Consider the following 25,632-nt stretch of genomic DNA (forward strand, 5'->3'; position numbering starts at 1 on the left):
TCTTTTGCTGTACTAAATAGTGCGTCCATTGTTCTGAGTTTGGTGGTCTCGCTACTATAGCATTAAAGCATTAAGCCCAAAGGTGCTCGTTAAACCCCAGAAGAGAAATCACAATAAAGTGTCAATAAAAACAGATCTCTGCTCCTTATCTGGGCTAAAAGTCTTCATCATCTGACTTAGGATCTTGGAAGAAAATCTACAAACAACAGCATGACAAGTCTGATGGGTGTGTAGCCATATTTTGGTCAACAATATAGAAAATATTGCATGTAAAGCTTTCCAGAGTATGGGCTCTGCCCTTCGCACATGGCCCTCTTGATGTCTTCCTCAAGTCCTTTGAGTGTTGTGTTAGAGTTTCTAGGCTCAGACTAGTGTGTGCCCTCCACTCTCGGAATTCTTCAGTGATGAGGATTGCTGCAGGGACCAGTCGTGTCTTGAGCAGAGGTCGAAGCCCCCTGTGAGTTTGGGAGAGCCTGGCATTACTATATTAACTACGAGGCCTCTACCTTCAATCCCTCTCACAGATTCTAGGAGAGAAAAGTGCTACTTCAGAGCAAAACAAAACAAAACAAGGAACACTTAAGAGTTTATGGATGGTCTCACGGGAGCCACGGTGACTTCTGCAAACAGAGCCAAGCTGGCTGGATAGCCGGAGGGTAAGGGACGCCCGGAGTGGCTACCAGGTCCTCATACAGACTTGCAGACATTCTCAAGGCATTTCTGCTTCAAGGCTGAAAGACCAAGAAGGCACTGAGGTGGGAACAGTACAGAGACAGAAATTAAACTCTGACAGCACCAGTGGCATGTCAGTGTCTTCGGAGGGCAAGCGGGCAGGTGCACAGGATGGAGACTCAGCTGGAGTGAGCCGGAGCGGGCAGAGCTCCGCCAGACTTCCTTGCTAGTCAGTAACACACTAGAGAAAGGAGCAGCTGTAGTTTCCACCCAGTCCGATGCTCCTGTCCCAATCCTCAGCCATATCTAACTTGTCTCCCAGACTGCATGATGCTGATTTCAGTTCAGTAATATACTGCTCACGAAACATAACGTGTTGTGTGTGTGTGGGGGGGTTAACATGGAAGGACAGAAGACTTACTAGATCATGAGGTCCCCTCTCCCCACACCAAGAAAAGAGATCCTTCTCCCTGACTTGTGTCCTCCATCTCCCAATGCCTGCCCCCAGCAGAAGGAAGCTGTTGGTAGAAGAATAACAGAAGAAGTTGAAGGGTAGATTTTTCTCTAAGACACAAAGGACCCATAATTGAGGGAGAAGAAAGAAGCGAAGGAGAGGGATGCCAGAGAAGAAGAGGACATGTGTGCAAACAAAGAAGAGCCAGAGCTTGATTTTAAGAGACGCCGTGGGATAGAGCTTGTGATGAGAGAGACAACGAAGGACGAAAGGAACAGGAATAAAGTCTATGAAGTGTAGGCCTGGGTGCGGAAGATCCCATCTGATCTAAGAGCTGCAGGAAGGATTTGGTGGCTGTGTTTTTCTTTTTGTTGCTGTTGTTTGTTTAAGGTAATACATTGTCAAGATAGGGCCCCCGTACCATCCATCCAGTACATATGTAGGTCACATTAAGAAGGGATTTTTGAAAGAATTCAATATAGCTCCATGATTTCTAGGAGGCCAGAGCCCCTAATTATGATTCTAAATAATAACTTAAACTTTTTTTTTGTTTAGACCTAATGGTGACTGGAGGAGCTCAGTACTCCAGTGGCCCCTGCTAAAGCCAGACCTCCTCTCATGGTCCATCAGCAGAACAGACCATTGGCTTGGGGACCAGCAGATCAGCCAACAGAGATGATATCAGGTGTTTCTGCTGGTGATAAGGCTTTTCTAGCCTCAGGACTAGGATACAGGGGCCATAAGCCCTTTCTAGGACTTCACGCTTCCCCTGTCCCTTGAATTCATTGCGTACATTTTCTCTTGTTTTGTAATTTAAGGGTTTACATTGAGTTTATCTTTGATTGTATTATATCTTTTTAACTTTCCTGATGACTCAGTTCTCACAATATGTAAGAGTGTATAGTTGAGTTGATGCTGGGTATTTATACCCTATTGCAAGCATCAAGTGAGTGGCTGGAGAATCCGAACTGGCCTAGACTTCTTCCGTTTTGTCCTGGTGGTGATTAGCTGAGCTTCTGGCCCCTGGTAATGCCACACACCCTTTCAGAGTCCCACGATCTTCTGTAGGACACATTCACTGCGAAGCTACAGCATCGCCAAGTTTGGTACTTACTGTGTGAGTGCGAGACTCTCTTCACCCTCCCACAGATCAACGTTGCATTCTTTAGAAACCAAGAGTAGAATTCTAGACAGTACCTAAAGGTTCAAATCAGAGCCAGAAACAGTCACTGTCCTGTGTTGACACCGAGAAGACAGAGAACCAGAAGAGTAATGACATGCGAGGTGTGGGGCTGTACACCTGTAATCTCAGCAGAACTCAGCTCAGCTCTGTTCATCTCAAGGCAGCTCAGCTCCATTCAGTTTAACTCATCAGCTCAATTCAGCCCAGCCCATCTCAGCTCCATTCAGTCATTCCAACTCAATTCAACTCAGCATAGCTCAAACCAACTAACTTCCGTTCAGCTCAATTCAACCCAACTCAACTCAGCACCGTTCAACCCAGCTCAGCTCAGCTCAGTTCTTCTCAGCTCAACTCGATCCAGTTCAGTTGTTCAAGCTCAACTCAGCACAATTCAGCCCAACTCAGCTCAGCCAATCATTCCAGCTCGACTTGACTCAACTCACCCCTCCACTCATACAGAATCTAGTGAGCACAGCTCAGTTTATCTGAGATCCATTCAACTCAGCTCCATTCACCTGACTCAATGCAACATCACTCAATTAATGCCAGACCAACTCAACACAGTTCAACTCAGCTCAGCTTCATTCATCCAAACTAACCTCAAGAGTGCAATAAACATCCTGGCCATGCAATGACAATTTAGTAGAGGATTCGCTTGAAAATTCGTTCCTTGCACTATTTCCCATAACCTGTCTGTAAATTACTTGATGTCTGACTATCTCATTGCTGGCAGAATAAGAAGACTATACTAGGTGCATCCCCTATAATAACCCTACCTATTTGGCAAATAGAGATAAGGGGAATCAAAGCTTAAGGATCACACAGCTGAAAATTATAGAGACCCGGTCTCAACACACAATCCATATGTGGTGGTGCATATCTACAATACCACTTATTGAAGGATCCTCATCTGGAGCTTGCTTGCCTTGGAAAAAGATGAGACTCCGAAATAGAATCCAAAAGCACAAAGGGTTAGTCATGCTCCAGTGATAGAGTGTCTGCCTCTTATGCACAAGCCCTGCATTCAAACCCTAGTACTGCCAAAACAATTTTTCTTTTAAACAAAAGCCTATGAATATTGGGTATGGAAAGGCCCTGCCGGCCCAACTGACCTCATGGTCTCTGAGCTGGAATCCCTCATCTGGCTCACGCAGAGGCATTGCTGGAAGTAGCGGCACAGCTCCATCAAGCACGGGTTAAGCTTCCTGATGACCGTGGGAAGAGGAGCAGCTGTCATGGATCCCTCTTTGAGGGGCAACCGAGGACACCCTGGAAGATGCAATCTCAGGCAAGTCAAATCAAGCCATTCGCTGACCTCTTTCCCTTTCTTTAGTCCTAGGCCAGGTGAATATGGTTTGGTTGAGACAGACAGGACACACAGTGGTAAGCATCAGGAGACTAGGTGATGATCAAGCTCCTAGAGAGCAGAAATGGGTTGGCTTAGACAAGGATCTAGAACACTGCAGGGAAATGAATCATGTTGGGACAACCTGGTGTGGCTTTCAGAGTCCCTGATGACTTGGTTTCCTGCAGGAAGACCTCAAGGGGGGGCACCAGATGCTCATGCCTGTAATCCTAGCTACTCAGGAGACTGAAATCTGAGCACTGTGGTTCAAAGCCATCCTGAACAGGGAAGTTTGTGAGACTCTTATCTCCAATTAAGCAGTAAACAGAAGTGGAACTGGCTCAAGTGGTAGAGTAACAGCCTTGCGCAAAAAGGCTAAAGGAAATGCCCAGGCTCTGAGTTCAACCCCCAGTACCAGCAAAAATGGAAGAAAAAATTCACTAACAGGATCACTTGAGATTTCCTTTGACTGGATCTGTTATCCCCTGTGCCTCACAAATCTCCATTGATCCAGTGTTGGCATTTTTCTGGTATGGCATCTTTGAAACATTAACAGGCACTCACCATATATTTTAAAGAATTTATTTAGGTTTTCAAAAAGTTTAATTAACAATGTATTTATAAAGTAAAAAAGAACCCATAACGTTAAGAAAGATTTTACAAAAATATATAGAAAGGAGCAGGCATTAATGGCTCATGCCTATAATCCTAGCTACTCAGGAGGTTGACATTTGAGGATCATGAGTAGGAGCCAGCTTGGGCAGAAAGAATCCCTGAAACTCTTATCTACAATTAATCATCCCCCCCCCCCCCAAAACTGGAAGTGAATCAGTGGCTCAAGTAGTATGTATATTTCTCTCACTTTTTCCTGAGTTAACTATAACATTCAGCCCTATAGACCAATATCCACACCCATGTGTCAGGACTTTATTCACTGACACTCAAGCACTTCAGTAAGATCTTTACATATCTTATTTAATCCCCATAGGATCTTGTGAGGCAGATATTGTCAGCTCGTTTCTAGAATGTGATCTGACAGCCACCTCTCTTCACCACCACTGTGTTTCTGTGTAACTCCTGCTAGAGAGGGCGTATGATCTCCTTAGGACTCACCCTCATGTCTTTGCTTCTGAAAGGCCCCTTCACCATTCACATGGGCTGTGATGGTTGACGCAGACATTGAATGTCACCAGACAGTGACTGTGCAGACTCCAGCAATGTAATAATGTGCTAATGTGCTAATGCCAGGTAAACATGTGACTGAATGGCCCGGAACACTTGGGGGGGGGGAGGGGGGCTAGAAAAGCTAGAAGTGGGAGTGGGAGAGGGAAATCTCTTTGTATGGAACTGTCATAACAGAATAAAAGAGACTAAGAGCTCTAAAAGCTGGGGGAAATGCAGCAATCCTCCAAAGAAGATACAAAAATGACCTCATCTCTGAAATTCTGGACAACAGCCACAAGCCCAGGAATGAGCTTTCCCGCAGATGCACAAGAATGGGGTATGCAGGGATGTGTGTGTGTGTGTGTGTGTGTGTGTGTGTGTGTGTGTGTGTACAGGGATGGGGCAGGTAGGGGTTTTTGAAAACAGCCACAGGAAACCACAAGTAAAGAGAGAGGCTTGGGTTTTGGAGTCCTCTTTCCTTCCTTTCCCCCCTCTCACTGCCTACAACCATGCGTGTCCTGAGAGAAACTTCCATTTGCGTAGTCCCCAGCACCCTATATAGATGCTGAGCGTTATTACACAGAGCCTTATAATCCCACATCATCTTTATGAACATCACTGTATGTAATACAAAAGTACAGAGAAATGACAACAGAGACATTTCTAGCCCTCACAACCACTGTGATATGCCTTGCTTTAGGTTGAGGAGACTGGAACCCTTTTGAATGTCCAGAAACCACCTCACAGCAAGGACTGAACTGGGATCTGCACCCCAGCAGTCGGAGTCTCGTATTGTCAAGCAAACCTCTCCTTATTAGCTCATGAAGCGTCCTTCACAATAAATACAAGAAGAGCAGTGAAATGCTGCTACTCACTTGATACACGGTGGGGTGCAGGAATCAAAGCTGCGTCTTCTCCAGGGGTGAGTGGCCATCTTGCAGGGACATCATCTACAAAGGACAAGAACAGAATTTAAAACAAAACTTCAGAATGAAATGGCATTGGGTTGTACGCAGAACTGGAGAATCAGAAAAACCTTAAGGATAAAGTGTGCTTAAACATGGTGTCTTGTACATCTCATTGTTACAATGGGTCAGCCTGTACCCTTATGTCAGCATTTTATTATTTCCCTTCCCCTCCCCAGATTAGAAAAATATATATACAAGATGCAGGACACCGGAATCAAATACAGTGACAACAGGGGTTATACCATGGGGGAAGAACATACAAAGAAACAAAAAAAAATCACATGATACATTATAAGTACATTAAAAAGAACAGCAAGAAAGATAAAATCTCTTGGTGGGGAAGAGAGATGTTGGGGAGGTGTGGAGGAAAGGGGTGGTAGGGGAGAAACATAGGATGGGGTAACAATGCTCAATAGGAAATGCACTCATTACTTCGCTCATGTAACTGTAACCCCTCTGTAAGTATCTTTACAATAATAAATATGTATATATTAAAAATAAAAATAAAAAGACTGCTTGAATTGGTAAGGGACTTGTAGCCAAGTGGAAATGGTTTATCAAAGATCGCAGGCCGGGTTAGCACCACAGTAAAGTTCACAAACCAGTTCTGTATCTCTCCTTGTAAAAACCAGCAAAATGTAAAAGCTGGCTTCCTCCCTGTACCAGAGCCCATGATGCAGGTGCACCTCATCTCGCCCTATCTTTGCTTTATCCTATGGTGTTGGATTTCTTTCTCCAGTGGTGCCATCTTACCCATCTGGGGATCTCTCGGGGCTGGTGCCTTGGTTGGACTTGGAGTCCGTGTACCAGGGGTGGCTGATCCTGAGAGGATGGGAGAGAGACATGAGTGGTTATTTCTTTCAGTGGGTCCCCACCTAGAGAAGATGCCCCCTGCCACCCGGCCTGCCCTGTCCAGACATTGTTTACTCTTTAGCCAAACCAGCAATGAAGAGTGTTGATTAGGCCGAGATAAGGGGAAATAGATCTCACAATGGAGGTGTTTCAGCTGTAGGCGAGGATGCTAGGTGAGGCTCAGAGGGACAGCTATCAAACTGCTCCCCACATATCACGCTCCTCTGCCTGGAGTGTCGTAGCGTGTCCTTTATCAGTGCTGCCTCTCTGTGAAGCTGTGTGAGTGCGGAGGTGAGCACTGGGCCCATCCACACGGACCAGTGCGTGCAGGAGGTCCGTGACAATAGGGCACTCCTGTTGTTTTCTTAGCGAGGTAGCTTTTCCTTTGCGTTTCTCTTGGAGCATTGCGTTGTATGCCCCCAACTCTGTCGGTGAATGCATGTTGCCTAGATGTGTTTCTATGTAATTCTCACAAAGGGACCAGTCTAAGGGACACAAGTTCAGAGTTGCTTGTCTTTGAGGTCCATTTGCAGTTAGTCTGGAGGACTTTAGAGGCCTGAGGTGAGGGACCCAGGGCTTGAATCTCACAGCTGGCCACAAGGTGCCACCGTGGGTTGGGGAGGGCAGGCAAGCAGACTGGCCCTGAGTTGCATGAGGACAGCCATGGCACAGACATCACTGAAGCTAACTATGACAGCAACTCTGAAAACACGCATTTCAGAGGTGAGCAAATGGGATTCAGGGAGGTGCAGGACATGGCTATGTGACTGAAAGGATATGGCCGAGATTCCAACTCAGCTGGGTCCCAAATAGCTTGCAGCTCACAGCCTGAGGCCTCCACTGTCCTGAGGACCCGACCAAAGCACTTTAGCTTTCATTTTCCCCTGCGTTAGTATAGATACTCAAGCCTGGGAAACTTGTGCCAGGTGTTCATATAGATAAAGCCAATAAAATACCCTTCCAAGGCCTGATTGTCCAACTGAGATTTTTGAGTTCAAGATGTTGCATTTATGTCTATCAAAATCCATTTAGTCCTCCCAATAATATTCCCTAAGAAATTGTTAAGAATTTTTTTTGGTGTTGTTGTTGATCATGGGGCTTGAACTCTGGGCCTGAGCACTGTCCCTCAGCTCTTCAGCTCAAGGCTAGCGTTATACCACTAGAGCTACAGTGCCACTTCCAGTTTTCTGGTGGTTTATTGGAGATAAGAGTTTCATGGACTTTCCTGCCCAGGCTGGCTTTGAACCACAATCCTCAGATCTAAGCCTCCTAAGTAGCTAGGATTACAGGTGTGAGCCACTGGCACCGGCCTGTTAAGAATTCTTAATGAATGATATACATGTGTACATATGTATGTATAAATGTATGTGTGTATATAAAAATATCAATAATGATTAATAGCAACAATAAAACATACATATCAACACATGCCCAGAATAGCCATAATGATTAATAGTAATCATAATACATATTAACACTATACCTGAAGACAGTTTGGGTCTGGAATAAACTAGGTTGATGTCCACTGGTCCCTTGTTTAACAGTGATATGAATGAAAGAAAACTTGGAAAGTGATTGTACATAAGAGAAGAGGAGGTGAGGGATTCCTATGAGGAAGAATCATTCATTCATTCATTTATTCACAGAGGAGACGAAAAGGAGGTGGGATAAAAAGAAGACTTTATGATGGTTAATGATGGGTTAATTTTGTTTCTCACTCATGTACTACTAGTCTTTTTGTCTATTGGTTGTTTCAAAATCTAGAAAGGCATTCAAACAGGAGGACTGGGGTAAATGTCCCCTCTTACCTGAATCTGGACTGGGCCGAGCCACTTTGCTGGGCACGGCCCATATCTCAGCAAAATCGATGGCCTCCTGGGCCTCTGGGGGGGATGTGAATGTGGGGGTGCGGGTTTTCCAGGGAGGACCTCCAGGTGTCTTCTCATTCGTGGTCTGAGCCCTGGACACTGATAATGCAGAAGCCCATGTCTGTCTGCTGGCTGTCACCCGTGGTGTTCTGGTCACCTTCCCTGAAGCTGTGTGTTCAAAGTGACAGCCATAAGGCTCTGATACGTTTGAGCACTTATTCTTATATTCTTATATAAAAATTGCAGATTCATAGAAATGGCATTCGTGGACCAACAGAACACATATGTCTGCAGATAATTCATGGGTTTAAGCTTTATTCTGAACTAGAATAAATAGAGCAAGCTGCAATTTGCCTCTGTGTACCAGACATATCCTCCAAACCCCTTGAACACTAAACCAGTTAGGAACTGTGCTCAGGGGCCAGTGGACCCTGCATCAAATTTAAGTAATGCTTTGTAATCATATGACATAATGGGAGGATTGTAGAGATGGAGGTGCAGAGGCCTGGAGACATGAGCTGTGCCCCTTTACCACCTGTGAGGTGTTTTGTTGTTGCTGCTATTGTTTTGTTTTGTTTTCAAGCTGGTCCTGGGGCTTGAACTCAGGGCCTTATCCCTGCTGCCCCTGAGCTTCTGTGCTCAAGGCCAGCACTCTAACACTTGAGCCACAGCTCCACTACTGGCTTCTTGGTGGTGAACTGTAGATAAGAGCTTATGGACTTTCCTGCCTGGGCTGGTTTCAAATGGCGATCTTCAGATCTCAGCCTCCTGAGTAGCTAGGATTACAGGCCTGAGCCACCGGTGCCTGGCTCACCTTGTAAATTTTGAGTGACTTATATAATTACTTTTAGGCCTATCATTAAAGTAGGTGATACTAATAATTCCTTATTTATGCTAAATCTTCCTTAATTGGTTTTTAAGAAATTGTTTCTCACAGTAGAAAATTTTCCTCAAGTTCTGCAAAATTGATCCCAGTGGTGGTTTTAGTAGCTGTGAGTAAAAGTTGGGGACACAACTGTTTAAAACACTGATTTCTCCACTAAAACATGGTATTTAAATATCGTGTATTTAAATATTCCTTTATTAATTTCATTAAAGCTTGGTTGTCTTTCTTACCAAACTTTCCCATTTTGGTCACAACTACAGGTGTCTTATAACTTTTCTTGTCTCTAAAAATCACATCTATTTTCATATCACACAGTGAAGTTTTCTAATTCCATTTACTTATCATGTTGGCAGGGATCTCTCTTTTTTTGTATAGAAATTTAAAATGTTTTGTAGTTAATGAGGTTAATGTTATTCTTTCTACTCTGTCCTCATTGTTTCGTTGTCTGCTGAGTCTTGCTGATTCTTACCCACTTGAGCAAGTCATGTCTTCTCTTTTCTTCACTTTTTTTTCTGTCATTAGTAGGAATGCTACCCCTTGAGCCACAGCTCCACTTCTGGTTCTTAACTGGTTAGAGATGAGTCTCACAGACTTTCCTGTCCAGGATGGCTTTGAACTGTGATCCTCAGATCTCAGTCTTCTGAGTAGCTAGGATTATAAGTGTGAGCCACCAATACCTGGCAAGTCTTATCTTTTCTATGTTGAGTGGGAGATCCTCTCACTGGCTCTCCTCATACAATAGCTCTTTAAAGGCTGGCGGGTGACTCTGTTTCCTTGCCTATGTCTCTCACTTGATGATGATCTCAGGAGAGAAGGGAGACATTTACAGCTGCTTTCAACAGCTTTAGTAGCTGAAAGTAAATGTATGTTATAGTGAGTGAATCAATAAATTAATTGATGCTTAATGAAAGGAAAAAACCCCTCAGTTTTGTATTATTTCCAAGTAGGGAGTCACAGGTGTCTGTGAGTATTCAATGGGGGCAGCATGGCTGATCATGTGTGCTAGGTTGTGGGAACTGGAGGGACCCTTGGTAAGCCACTGGTAGCATCATCTCATGCCGGTGTGAATCCATGAACATGTTCACAATATGGTTAACCTCTTAACCTAACCATGCCATGAAATGTTGACTCCATCATTTCCTGCCACTTCTCAGGGGGATCACTAACTACTTTGTTGAAACAAAATTACCTTGTGCCACAGTGTATGAGGATTTGGAGAAATGAGCATGATCCAGGAGCAACCCTTGATCATATCCTTTCAATTTCTTTGAGTTTTAAACAGTTTTAAAGTAAAATGTCACAAACACAGATAAATGCTTGGAGTGCATTGTGCCCATGACATTTGCTGCTTGACCTACTGGAAGCTATACTGACTCATAGGCTTCGCCCCTGAGCATATCTCCCAGTGGTGGAGAGCAATAATAGCAAGAATTTTACTTATTTATTTGAGTTTAGGGTGATCTGAGGGGCTCAGTGAAGGAGGAGAAAACGTGGAGACTGCCTTACCAGAAGTTGAGTGGGTGTGAGAGGGATCCCTCTGTGTGGCTGTAGAAGGAATCAGCCTCGCCGTGTTCTCCTCAACCTCTCTCTCAGAAGGAGAACTTGTTTCTGCCCATAGGAAGGTCCTCGGAGCAGACTCCCGGTGTGAGCTCTGGGTCCAGTTGGGGGGGCTTGCTTCTGGTAGTGTCTGCTGGCTTTGGGTTGTTAGCCTGGAGGTCTCTGTGGCTTTTCTGGTAGCTGTACCTTCAGGGAGACAGTCAGGGACCGCTTTAGACTGTTTGATGCTATCGAGTCACCGGAAGATGATGGGAGAGCAAGTATACAAAAAGCTGAGATTTCAACTTTCCTCCAGACAGAACCAAATGTCACCAAAAGACAGGTTCCTTCTTGAATAACAAATGAAGCTAAAATGTCAATCTCACTAAAAGCTGCGTGATGAGTCACTGTCAGCAGAATGCGAAGGTGACAGACATAGAAGTGCCAGACATGTAATGTCAAGTGCAGCCAGAATCCTCTCTCTACTTCATAGTCCTCAGCCACCACCAGGCTCTGGATTGAGAATTGGGAGAGGTGATAGGCTTGCTCTATTGCTCTGTGGGAACCTCCAGGAATCAGTGGTAGAATTTACGGGATTGGCTGCTTGAGAGAAGAGTCACTGTACAGGCAGATTGGTAGATGTTTTCAAAGAAATCTATCCAGTGCCCCAGGAGAAGGAGGCTCATGTGTTAAATTGAATTCATGCCTTCCCTAGGGAAGGATTAAATGGAGGAGGATGAGAGCCTCTTACTAACCTATAGGCTTTCTTCCTCTGTCTTTTCTAGGTTTCCATTCCCATTTGTCCCTTTGACAGACAACTGTGGGTAGGGTCCAATCGATGCACTGGCAGGAGATGGCTCTGCAGCCTTCTTCCCTCCCATAGGTCTCCCATCTAGACCTTTTACACTACCTACCATCACTAGCCTGAGCCTGGCTCCCAGGCTGGTTAGACTTGGGGCTAAGAGCATCCTGATCTATCAACTAAAACAGGGTCCAAGTTTCAAATACCCATGAAAGCTGGATAATAAATACAAGCAATAATGCGTGAGTCAGGAGCCAGTGGGAAGTACAGAGCAAGGTATTTGTGCTAATGTGAGAACAGAAACAGAAGCTGCTTTTCCAGAAGGAGAAAGGATCTGGAGTGCCCAGATCATCTTTTGAAGAGACTGTAGAAATATATGCACACACACATGTACATATACATATATATAAAACTACATATGTATGAATATATTAATATATATTTAAATATGTATCTGTAAGGTTTAAATATTTATATGTAAGTTATATTTATATATATTTAAAATATTTTATATATTTATGGTTATACACATGTGTATTTAAAATATTGAAATTTTTTGCCTTTTTTTTTTTTTTTAGCAAAAAACACATTATAGATGGGTAAATAAAATGTCTGAAGTCAGCATCTAGTCTCCTGTCTGCCCCAGGTTTGGGGGCCCCCGGGCTCTTTGGTAAGAAGCTGGGAGCTTGACACTCACCAGGACACCACAAACCCCCAGGCTCTTTGGTAGGAAGCTGGCGCTTGACACTCACCCAGGACACCAGCCACAGCCACACTACTGGTGAAGGTGTAATTGAGCACGGGGGATCGTTCTGCCATCTCCCAGAAGTCAGAGAGATTCCTTCCTGCCAAATCACACCAGTAGGATGAAACCTGGAGTTCATCAGTCCTACTGAAGGCTCCCAGGGGATCTCCAAAGCTGCTGCTGCTCACCTGACCTCCCTGCCATCACGCAGATGAAGATGCAGTCTGAATCATTGGTCTGGCTCACTGTAAGAAGAACCCGCAGACCACGACTTAGACATGAGGCTGCAAGTCTTATTTGGGGTGAAAATTAGACTGCAAGGACCTGCTCAGGATGATGGAGGAGAGGAGACCCACTCTTTATTCTTGAGAAAACACTTGCTGTGCGACCTCTTTCTTTGCATTGGAAGGGGTAAAGGAGGAGAGGCATGGGGCAGTCTAACATACAGGCCGATGGTACAGCCTGTATGCAGTCCACTTCTGGTTATGACATCAACTCTGTTCTGGCTATGCACTATGCAAACCTGAGTCCTGCTTGACTCCTCTTGGACTCAGTTTACCCATCTCCATCTTCAAATTGGTAAAAGCTCAACCCCTTCATTTGCAATGCTTAACTGCTTAAATCTCTAGGTCTCCACACTGCTGATTGCCTAAATTGAGCTTATCTGCAGATACTAGGCAGCCTGGCCTATGGCAGGGCCTGGTATGGGGAAATCTGCTAGTTCTGATAATACTCCACAATGAAAGCCAGATCACACACTTGGGAGGCACTTTCAACATGAACGCACCTGAGAGGATGGAGGTGGACTTAAAGATCTCTGTGAGGTAGCTGGTCGAATTTCCAATGATATCCACCAGCAAGGCTGTGAAATCTGCAAGACAGATTGGGGAAGTTGGAATTTCTGATTTGGAGACTTAAGGGGAAACATATTACGTGTAGATATTTTCCAATAGATTTTACAAGTGTGATATGGGTCCATGAATTGAGGAATGGTAATCATAGGTGAAATTCTGATAAGCAGAAAACCTTAGGATCCCCTGTAGTTTTCTTATCCCCTTTCTCCTGCACTGCCCAATTCCCATCCCAACTCTGCTCATGCCACAGAGCTAGGCAGGGCTGTGGCAGTGAGTGGTGGCTTTTCTGGAACCCCCCCCCCCATCCCTTCTGGCACTTCACTCAATTATTTCAGAACACCATATCCATTGGAGGGTAATCAGGCACACACATATGTAAGGTAAACTTACAGCGCTGGAATTGGACAATGCAAAGGGTTATAAACTTCAGACTATCAAAAGAGAAAAGGCCCTTGATACATGCTCAGACGGGACCTCTTCTTTTGTTTGGAGGGCTGTAAAGGAAGCCTGGGAGGAATTTACAGCACTTAGGTTTATGGGATCTTGTAGAATTTTCTCTCTCAGCAACATTTGAATAGGACCTTTGCTTGACATGGTAAGCACCACACACCACTAAGATTTCCTAATATACTTCTGTGTGTGTGTCTCTGTGTGTGTGTGTGTGTGTGTGTGTGTGTGTGTGTGTGTGTGTGTTCATGAGCGTGCATGTGCATGTGTGCCAGTTCTTGGCTTGAACTCAGGGACTAGGTATTGTCCTTGAACTTTTTTCTCAAGGTTAGCACTCTACCACTTGAGCTGCAGCCCTGACTTTTTGATGGTTAATTGAAGATAAGAGTCTCAATGGACTTTCCTGCCTGGGCTGGCTTTGAACCACAATCCTCAAATCTCAGTCTCCTGTGTAGCTAGGAGTCACTGGCACCCAGCCTGATACACTTCTTGACAAGGGGCTTCCAGCTACATTTCTGTCCATCTATGGGTCTTTGGGATAAAAAAAAATCTTGGATTCTCCATCAGAAAAAGGGTCCTGCTGCAGGAGCCGTTTTTAAGCAGGTTTTTTTTTTTTTCAGAATAAAAAAGTATTAGGGATCACTGATGATTTCCCATTCTGCTTTGTATAAATGCTTTTTTAGCAATTAATCAGATTATGAGTTTAGACCAAAACAAGCTGGCCTGCAAACCCAGAACCAAGATCTTCAGGAATATGTACTAGGATAATCACTGGTTTGTGCAGTATGCCTAGAGTACCAGAAGGTAAGTATTGCTATCTGTGAGTCTGAGCCATGGTGTGATTTTGCTATGTCTGCATGGACACGTGATTAATTTCCTGGATAGAGAAACAGTAGTGCACCATGTGGCCGTAGACTCCCATCTGTGCCGAAAGTTGGCAACTGTGGGCATCTTCCTTCTACATCCATCTTGGAGAAATGGAAGACAGGCAGTGTCTCGTTACTTATTCCACCTATTTCCATCTACTTCTCAAATTTCTCCTTTGTTTATTAATTCATTTACCTAATAAATATTCATTGAGTATTTGCTGTGTGCCAGACATCTGCTAGGTTCTGGGGAGTTGGGAAAACATACAGAAGAAGCTACATTGATGGAAAATCAAGACTCATTAACAGGCTAATAAAATGCAAGGCTTGAATGCACTCTTCAGACTGCATAGAAGGTATGAGAAAGGCTGTGGAACTAGACACCAAGAACTCGGTCCAGGTTCTGCCCCTCGAGATTCGGAGAGTCCTATAGGGTGGTAGAATGTATACGTAAGCCAAAGCATCCTTTCTTCCCAATGTTCCTACAGCCATTCCTTCAACATGTTGCTTGCCAACCCCTCCCCCACTTCGTGAACCCGCTTTTCAGATCTGTCTAATAGGCTGGGAAGAAATAAAGTGATCATTATTTCAAAGGTATTCTTTTTTGATGGCAATTTCATGATCTAATTTACTATAGTACCCATAGATGAATTATTTCTGAATACCTTTAGATATAAGGTAGGAAAATGATTTTAGACTGTCTTCTTAATACCCAGTTTTCGCAAGGGTGTGGACAGATGCATTCAAACATTGTTAATAAAGGTATAAACATATGCAAGATTTCTAGAAGAAATTTTAGTGATTTGAATCACCACAAGATTATTTCCTTGTCTGCCAACAATTCTGTTTCAAGGGCTTTATCCTACTGAGATAATTGGACAAGCACTCCTACTGATTTTGTACAGGTGTTCCTCACAGCATTGTTTATAGTTTGAAAAGTACCCAGAATAAACTACATTTCCATCAAGAGGAGACAAATTAAAAAAACCATGGTACCATCTTTCCATGAATACCATCTATTCATATAATAGATGAGGCATACTTGGTTTGGACATACTCTCCCAAAATTCTTTAGTAAGAGAACATCAAATTTTAGTTGCAGGCAGAGTGATTTAACATAATTTTGCTATATTTGCCTAAGTGGGTGTGGCCATGTTGCTAAATTTCAAACAATGTAAAAGAGAGAAATACAAACATCTCTATACTATAAGTTTGTAACAAATGAGAATTTTTCCCAGTCCTTTTGCCCTTTTCTCATGACCAGATGTAGATATGGTGAAAAACATTATTCACACCAAAAACAAAAGGCAACCTATTGTGAAAGGCAGAGCAACAAGCTAGAAGGATCCTGGGCCCCCAAAGCATCAAATGTTCCAAGGGGCCTTGGTATATCTGCATATACTGTCACACATAAACACATTTAACTTCTTTAAGCTATCCTGTCTAGTGGTTACTTATTATTGTAGGCCAGCTCATAGTTGCAGTAATGTAGAGAATAGTTCTGTGTGTGGAGTAGGATAGACAGCTACATGGGTAGATAGTGGAGTAAATGGGTACTTTAGAAAAGTATGTTAAATGACAGGCAGGATGGATTGATGGGTTATAGATAATGTTGATCAAGATGTGAATAACAGCTGGGCACTGGTGCCCCATGCCTGTAATCCTAGCTACTCAGGTGGCTAGGATCAGGGAATTGCAGTTTGGAGTTAGCTCAGGCGGAAAGGTCTGTGAGACTCTTATCTCCAGTTAACCAGCAAAAATCCAGAATGGAGGTGTCAGTCAAATGATAGAGCACCAGCACTTTGAAAGCCAAGGGAGAGCACAAGGTCCTGACTCCAGTACCAGAACCAAAAGTATATTTTTAATGTGACTAATGATAACCTATGAATATTGTGATAGCAGGTGTTTCTGGCTCCTTTATTATATTTTTCCATGTTCTCTCCTGACTCCAGTACCAGAACCAAAAGTATATTTTTAATGCGACTAATGATAACCTATGAATATTGTGATAGCAGGTGTTTCTGGCTCCTTTATTATATTTTTTCCATGTTCTCTGGAAATTTGCTATCACAGTATATTGTGTTTTAAGTTATTTTTTAGGGAAAATATATGTGAAAATAAGCTTTCAAAGGCAGGTTATATGTTAGAGTTGATAATACTCAGAAGAAAATAATCCAGATCTAATCATTTAATTATAACCAAGACATCTTTCCCAAAGTTCCGATCAATGGAAAAATATAGACCCAAATATTATTGAATGAGCGGTCAGTATGAGTGGGTCAGTAGAAGTAATTTTCACTTCTATTACTGAGAATTACATACATGTAAGGAGCAAATACTTCTAGGTTTTCATTATATAAGTAACATATGAATACAATGACATTGAAAAATATCCAGATATTATAAGGCCATATTAATAAATAAATGCTCACCAGTTTCTAAGGACACACTCCAGTCTTCTTTTCACAGGTAATAGCCTATATGGTGTCCAGTCTTGTGTAGTTTCATCAAAGACATATTCTGAGTATTATTTTAAAACTATTTTTCCTGAATAAAATTTTTGGGGAATTTTTCCATACATGGGAAAAAGTGTGGCCATACTCAATGTGCATTGTCTGTAGCTCTTTTCCAAAGTTGACTATATAATTGACTGTTTCCATAGTGACATAAATTTAAGTTCTTTCCTAATCTTGCAGTTAAAATAACAGTGCAAGAATATAAGGTTCAGTGTGTGCTCAGCTGTTTCTCTATAGTAAAACAGAAAAGGAATTATGTGGGACAATGAATGTTCCCCCTCTTAAATGCAATAGGTGTTTCCTATCTTATTGTGGGGAAAAATATATCTAAACGAGTAGAAGCAAGCTTGGAAAAACTACAAAGTTGAAGCTCAGCTCCACCCACCTGACAAGTCATTGGTACGGTTGTTTAAGCAGTAGCAGTACCTGGTGGGAAACGTGGCAGGGTCCACTGTCTTGGGATTGGAGACTGTGAAAAGAAATGACTCATTCAGAGATCCTGACCCTAAGGCCGCCCCCCCCCCCCCACCTGATTCCCCACAGGCAGTCAGGCAGAACTCACTGTTGTAGATAGCGATGGAAACCTTGTGAAAGGCGAAGGAACTGTAGGATGTAACTGTTAGCAAGGAGAAGAACTTCTTGCTCTCTGCAGAAAGAGAAGGAGATGAAGAAACAGCCAAATGTCTGCCAGAATAGTAGTAAAGAAACAGTACCATCAACAAACATAGCAGAGATCAATAGCGTAATCAGCCAAGATTTAAAAACACACACAATAACACAACAAAAACAAAACCAATAACCAAAGGAAAGCACACAAATCTGCCCCAGCAGTGGGTGTCACCTGGCTCTGTGACCTGCTGAGAGCTCGGAACCTCTAGGGACAAGAGTCCTGGGTATATTCGTTTCCTGGGCCTGCTGTAATACCATTTCACATACTTGGTGGATTAAGCAACAGGAACAGATGTTCTCACAGCTCTACAGGCAATAAGTCTTTGGAGACAGGTATGCCCTGGATTCTGAATTCTTTTAGCGGGTGTGTCAAGTTCCTTTCATTTGTATAAATTTGTGAACCTCTGGGATAGTGGCTGGAATGAATGATCCCAGATGCTTGGTGCATGTATGTCAGTCTGCAGTGGTGCCCACACGCCTGTAGCTCCCTAGGGAGCCATACATGGAGGAAAGCCCCGGATCTGGATTTTACAAGGTCCTTTGGAGAATGGAGGGTATGCCACAACACTTGAGTACCTTAACGCTCAGTTTTCTCCGGCCTTTCTGATCAGAAGAGTTACCAGTGGTACTTGATAAGGGCACATTTGGGCCCAACTAAGATCACTGGAAACAATCTCTAGGTGTCGAGTCTGGGGCTGGGTAGATAATAAGTGTACCACAGGCCTCTTGTCCCATAGACAGTTTCAAAGTCTCTGGGCTACATCTCAGGCATTGAGTTCCAACAAATGAGCCATGGGCGCGCCTTCGCAGCTCCCTGTGTGACATGGGAGTGAGGTCCTGCCAGGATTTGTGAGGCGCCGAGAGCGGAGCATCTTGGAGGCACAATCCGAAGCTTTCGGATCTGTCATATTTGGTAGAACCCAACAAAGGCCCCTGCAGAAGGCAGGATAGAATTGGAGAGAGCTCAGGAGTGCGACCCACCCCCCTCTGATGCCTCAGTTTCCCCAGAGTTCCCACAAAACTCCAGCATGCCAGGTTATCACAGACCTCCCCAGACTCTCCCATCAAGGGCAACTCTCATGTGAGCAAGGAGAGGGTAGGGGCCATAGCTCTGTGCCTACAGCTTCAAATGTGGAGACTGAGCTGGGATAAGGCCTCAGATGCCACTCCCTGCAGAAGTGACGGAGTAGGTTTAAAGCCAAAGTGCCCATTGTGCAATTATGGTTAAGGAATCCATTCACAAAGACCTTGGTATAGCTCAGTTTAGAATCAGAATCCTCTACTTACCTTATTCTGCACAGCACTTATCATATCTACTTTGCTTGGGCAAATGTGATTGTCCTGAGACAAGGATATTTTGCCAGCATTGTCCACTGTCTTACCCCCAATACTTACAAGTGTGAGTGCCTGGCACATGGTAGCTGTTCTATAAATATCTACTGACTAACGTGGAATATAAGTAGCCAAGGAAGAAAGGAATTCAATGAGGGATTTGCTTTGCTCTTATTTGGGAATTGTTCTACCCCCTGAACTTCAATCTTCTGATTTTGGTTATTATTGATTCATAATTGCCCAGTCACAAAGTACAAGCTATCTGTAAATTATTTTGCTAGAACCTAAAGTACATATATAATTTATTATAATCATTTCTAGAAAGAAACAATAGAAATAATATTGGAATAGTTGTTGGGATAATATTGTAAGCATTCATCACACCCCAAGGCAATGATGAAGGTGCACACACATAGAATGTGTGGAGTGCAGTCAGCTTCCAGGAGACTCACAGACCTTCTCCTTCATGGTGGGACAATGGATCCTTTCCTATGAACATGGGCTCATGGAGAGGCAGAGGAGCAATGTGTTTCTCCCAGGCCATACATAGTCCAGAAGGGAAGCTGGCACAGGAGAAGAATGATAGTGATACAAGTGGTTACCTTTCAAAGCTCGACTCAGCATCCCATTCACAAGCTCCGTCAGGTTGAGCGCAGACAGATCCACAGACTTGGCAGGGAGCTCTAAAGAACATACAAAGACAATGGCCCTGGTGTGCTTTTCTCTGCAACAGAAATAGTTGCTCATTTCTGAATTTTGAGCAGATAATCTATCTCTTGAGACATATATACTGAATATACACCAAAGTGCTAGGCCAGGGGTTTCATAACAAATGGCATTTTCTTCCAGGACCTCAGGAAGTGTATCTTTGATAGCCTGGATACAAATAATCCTGTGGGAAGTGTTCCCTCCATCCTGCAAATCCCGAAGACCTCACAGGTATTCTCAACATCCCTGAATTTGGAAACAAGTGCATTATGCAATAGATGTCATTGGTATCTACTGGGAAGATTTTGTTGTTGTTGTTGTTGGAATTGGGGTTTGAACCAGAGGCTCCTGCTTGCTAGACACATGCTCTTATCACATAGCCATACTCAGCTTTTTTTTTTATTGCACTGGTTATTTTGGGGACAGAATTTTGCTTTCCATCCAGACATGGGCTGGATTGTGATCCTCCTGTCTTATACCACCATTCTGTAGCCTAGATGACTGGCATATACCACCACTCCCAGCTTCTTCCACCGAGATGGAATCTTACAGACTTTTCTGCCCAGGCTGGCATGGAATGTAACTCTCCCCATCTCAGCCTGTTATGCATTCAGGATGACAGGTGTGCACCGCTAATATGTGGCTAAGGTTCCTTGTTGTTTATCTTTTTGGTGTCAATACTGGAGGTTGACTCAGGACCTTACTTGGCTCATTTGTTCATGGCTGGTGCGATTCTTCCAGTTCGAGCCTTTTGCTGGTTAATTGGAGATTTGTCTTTCTGCTCTCGCTTCAAACCATAATCCTAAAATCTCAGCCTCTTGAATAGCTAGGATTATAGATATAAGTCCCCAGTGCCCAGCTGAAGATTGTATTTAAAAATTTGTATTTCTGATCCTCAGACACTCAGATTTAATAGGCCCTGGATAGGACCCAGATGTCAGGGGGAAAAAAAGCCCCAAGATGCTGGTGTGCAGGCAGGTGGAGAGATCTGCAGTGTTAAAATCCCTCTTCTCCCAAGCATTCCTTGAGAACTTGGAAACAGCAGTTGCCCACATGGAAATACTGGTCAATAATTGTTTTTTCCAACTCTTACTGGATGTTCAGACAATAATTACAGAGATGTCATTATGTATATTGTAAGGACTGGAAACAGAAGTGAGAAACTTTTCTGAGCATCTCAGACTCCCATAGCATGATGGAAATAAGTAAGCGACTCACCTGTGGTAGCAAGAAATGTCATCGCCTCTTCCTTCTTCTCTTCCTTAAGAACAGACACTGGGGAAGATAAGTTTTTATTAAGCAAACAAGAGTCTCCAGTCCCAGTCCCAGGAAGCTGGAGAAGCTTGGAGTTCTGCTGTAGCAACTCTTAGGCTCATCATCATGAGGCCAGTTAGAGACACTGATGGATACAGACCCCAGGATCTCCCACCTCCGGATTCTCATCTTCTTAGGCTTGGTATCGCTTAGAAGTCTGTGTGCTAATAAATAATTGTAGCATGGACAGGCTAGGGTATCCAACTCCTTAGCTAGGTCAAGAAACTGAGGCTCAAAGAGGAGAGGTAACTCGCCTCACTTGGCACCACTGAACAGTAATAGCAAAAAGCTCAAACCTGCTTCCTCTGAATTGTACAGGAATGCAGAGTAGCAGCCCTTTGAAAGCATAGGGACACTGGACTTCCAGTATCTAGATCTGTTGAACTTCCAGTCTATTATCTTCAGCTTGAAGAGGAGAAAGGGGAGGGGGAGGAGGAGGAAGAGAAGGAGAAGGAGGAGGGGGAGGAGGAGGAGGAGGAGGGAGAAGAAGAGGAGGAAGAAGTTTGTGTGTAATGACATGTGAGGAGTGTTCTGAGCACCTTTACAAGGACACTCACCTGGTCCAGCAGGATTGAGAAGGTCTCCTTGTGGAGGTGCCAGACCGGAGGATCCATGATTTGAATTAGAGGATGTCAAAACCACACTGTAGTTGGTTTTGGTTTTGTTTGCATGGACTATCTTTCATATGGGTGAGAAGATACCTTTTTATTTTTTACATTGTTATTATAAAGCTGATGTGCAGAGGGGTTACAGTTACATAAGTCAGATAATCTGTACATTTCTTTTTGGACAATGTCACCCCAGTTTTTCCCTCCCATCGTCACCCACAAGTTGTATAGTTTGTTTTCAACATAGTGTCTAATGAGTACCATTGCTGCATCTGTTTCCCCTGGGTCCCTCCACTGGAAGCTGTCTGATGTCCATTTGATAGATGGGAAAACGACGACACAGAGAGTGTAAGAAACATACCTGAGTAAGTCGGGATTTTGGGGCTGGCCTCCTTACCTGTTTCTCCAAGGACAGCTCCATCACTTCCCTTTTTAAAACCTTTATTTCCAGACACTAAAATAAAAGATCCCACCAGTGAAATAGGGTCCTGGAAGTACAACCTCACATGCTCAACAGCATCCTTAAAAATCTTCTTGTCCTATACATCCTTTGAAGAATGAGGAAAGTCAGACCTAGGAGCTCAGAAAAGGGCCTCAATTCCACAGCCAGGAGAGAAAGTAAGATAAAACAAAAACACAGGTACCTCAGCTCTCTGACCAGGTCATTTTATTTCATTTCCCTGTGTAAGAATATAGTGCCTGGTTCGTTTCATTAAATACAAGGTCTACCAGTGTCATGCATATGTTTATAGGGAGTTATTCTATTTTTACTGAACATATTGGTACAACTAGTGTTCTTTGGGAAAGAAAACCAGCTGATTTGGGAGACTATTTTAACTATATTTTTATATTATTTGTTATTTCAATTAGGTAAATACTCTAGCAAATTAAAAATAAATGTTAGGAAATAAAAGAGTAATTTCCATCTCCCCCCCCCCAAGAAAAAAATCACAAAAGAATAGAAAACAATAATACTGTTTGTTCATCAAAAACATTTAGGAAGAGGAATGTCATCCCTGTCTCTTCTCTTTTAGGTTGCAAGTTTTCAACATCTCCCTGAAGAGCCAATTCTACACCATCAGAAAAAAGAAAGGCTAAGACAGACAAAAGTATCATGAAGGCTGTGATGACAGGTAAAAATACTTCTCTGTGATAAATCATATCACTGACAGAACTTCACAGCCTCTGTGGATTCTATATCATTCTGAGAATTCAAGCATGCAACAAACCATAAAGAATGAGCAGCTCAACTAGGTGTTGGTGGCTCACACCTGTAATCCCAGCTCCTCAGGAGGCTGAGATCTGAGGATTGTGGTTCACAGCCAGCCTAGACATAAAAGTCCATGAGACTCTTATCTCCAATAAATTACTCTGAAAAAGCTGGAAGTGGTGCTGTGGCTCAAGTGTTAGAGCACTAGGTTGAGCAAAAGAAGCTCAGGGACAGAGCCTAGGCCAAGTTTAAGCACCAGGACCAGAAAAATAAAGGTTAAACAAAAGAATAAAAAGTTCATGAAACCATTACTACATCAGGGCATTAGATGAAGAGCTGGTCTCCCTTTGTGGTTGAAAAGGGAAGAAACTTGACCTGGCAAACAGATAGAAACTTGACCTGTCTGTTCACCTGCTCCAGGAAGGAAAGTCATTCCCTTTTCTTGCTTGTCTTCTCCTCTAGGGCCAGACAGTAAAGTGAAAACAAACAAACAAACAAACAAACACATTTCATCAGAGAAATTCTAACCCAAATTTGCCATCAGACAGAATTTAGTCCAAATAACCCAATTTATAGAGGAGAAAATTATGATCTTGAATTTTGATGTGATTTGCTTAAAAATCCCATATGTAGTTTGTTCATTCATTCATAAAATAGTTACTGAAGAAATATGATAATACTAGTTGTAAGGTCTGCACAGGGATACCTCCCTACTCCGCTAAGTTTCTGCCCAGTATCTGTTACCTAGGTAACTGGCAGACCTGGAAGCAGTCACCTTCCCCTCCTGTTAGGACATATCCTGGGGCACCTTTGGTCACATGCCTCCCATCTGACCCTAGGAGGGTCCCAGACTCTGAGGTCATGTCTGGATCCAGTGTGGCCATACTTTTCCCCACATGGCCACATTTCTTCCTGTCCCTGGCCTAGATCAGTCCTGGCCCGGGGTGGGTCACCCCTTTCCTTTTTAGCCACGCCTCTCCACCATGCACGGCAGGGGGCAGCAGTTCGGTAAATAAACTTCTTCTGCCCGAATAGGGCGTGGTATTCTCTTCATCTGCTACCTAATTGAAACCTACCTATTTAATATACCTTACATTAGTGATGGATAATGTTAACACCAGAGCTAGTGAGATATTGTACGTAAAGAGGAGGCAGACACAAAGAACTCAAGACCATGCTTACAAATATTCCTTAATACTTGGAGGGGAATTGCTAGGATGGGTGACAAGAAGCCTTGTATCGGTGATCCGGAAGCCTTTCCAGGCGAAGATCTGGGATCTGAGGGTGGATAATGCTTGTGTAGGATTTAGATGGCTGAGGGAGGGGTAGTCGCTGAGTAGGGGCCAGCACGTGTTCAAGACCTGTAGTGAGTTCAAGCATCTCTTGGAAGAGCTGACTGAAGGCCAAGGTGATGGAGCACTGAGGAGGAGGTGAGCTATTGCAGGGCCAGGTAGAGGTGAGGTGAGTGAGGTCCTGCGGAGCAGATACTCCAGGATACTACCTGAAGAGAAGGGTATCATTGAGTAAATGTGACACCATATGGAAGAAGAATCATAGAGGAACGCAAGGATGTGTGTAATGAGGTTTACAAAAGATCACTCATGTTGATGGTGAAGAGTGAATCACGAGGAGATAAGAGGAGAGGAAGGGAGATGGGCTAGTAAGTTTCCTCAGTGGTTCAGGAAGGAGAAGATGGTGGTCTGTGTAGGATGGTGACGTGAAGGTGAGCAGCCTTCTGTTGCATGAGTGGGACTCAAGCAAAGAATGCCTAAGGGAAAGAACTCCAGGAGTGGTATTTATGATTACAATTTTGATCAGACTAACTTTGGGTTGTGGCTTAAAATGTTGGCCACCATGATTCTCAAAGCCCAGTGGAGATCCAAATTTACATAGAGAGCAGACTTCTGTAGAACTGACAGCCCCACCTGCATTTGAGAGGGTCAGGACACACGCGAGGCCCACAAACAACCTCACCGGAGGACCATGCACCGGCAAACGTAGCATGCTGCGATATTCTGGCGACCTGGAAGCAAACAAACCAATGTTGGAACCAGCCCCGTTATTAGTATAGGAATATATTCTGCACATTGACGCATCAATGTGTGGAATATATTTGAGGACAATGTATGGGGATTCATTAGAATTAGTGAATCCTTTAATTCTTTGGAGTTAATGGCTTTGTACTTGTGAAGATAGGTAAGGTTATATGGTGATAAGAAGTTAACCCCATAATTTCTCTGGCTGAATGAAGGTTGCCTCTTTACAGTCCATTCTTCTGAGTTTAAACAATTTGATAGAGCTCACTTCACGCAGTCAGTAGATGTTCTAGTTAGTTCTAGTAGTTACTTTTTAGTTCTCCACCTGGAAGCCTAGTAGCTGAAGCCCGCTTATCCACTGATTCATTATGGTGGTGGGAAGAGAAGAGTTGGAGGGGCTCACAGCAATTCTTGAGTACTTTTACACTAGCCTATGCCAGACAAGGTAGCAGGAAACCTGAGAATGTGGCAGAGGGCAGCATTTAGAGAACACAGAAATCCTTGGGTTTTCTTCTCCTTCCATGTCTTTTCTGGCAGGACTGGGAGTTGAATTTATACTTCCTGTATAAGCACTTATCCACTCGATCTTTGTTCCTA

General features: G+C 43.5%; 1 protein-coding gene across 1 annotated transcript; it reads right to left on the minus strand.

Annotated features, from left to right (window-relative positions):
* Positions 1-687: 687 nt before the first annotated feature.
* On the minus strand, positions 688-25,003 carry Hhla1 (HERV-H LTR-associating 1). Its single transcript, XM_042699931.1, has 16 exons — positions 24,925-25,003; positions 23,411-23,470; positions 21,086-21,142; positions 19,762-19,842; positions 17,721-17,804; positions 17,544-17,627; positions 13,263-13,346; positions 12,664-12,720; positions 12,483-12,575; positions 10,899-11,135; positions 8,447-8,674; positions 6,540-6,608; positions 5,694-5,768; positions 3,422-3,578; positions 2,241-2,323; positions 688-731 (listed from the first exon to the last, which is right to left on the minus strand). Exons 1-16 carry the CDS (start codon positions 25,001-25,003, stop codon positions 688-690), a joined length of 1,572 nt encoding a protein of 523 aa, XP_042555865.1.
* Between the last annotated feature and the right edge of the window lie 629 nt (positions 25,004-25,632).

Source organism: Dipodomys spectabilis, unplaced genomic scaffold (assembly GCF_019054845.1).
Source record: "Dipodomys spectabilis isolate Male_0828 unplaced genomic scaffold, ASM1905484v1 ptg000264l, whole genome shotgun sequence".
Classification (NCBI taxonomy): Eukaryota; Metazoa; Chordata; class Mammalia; order Rodentia; family Heteromyidae; genus Dipodomys; species Dipodomys spectabilis.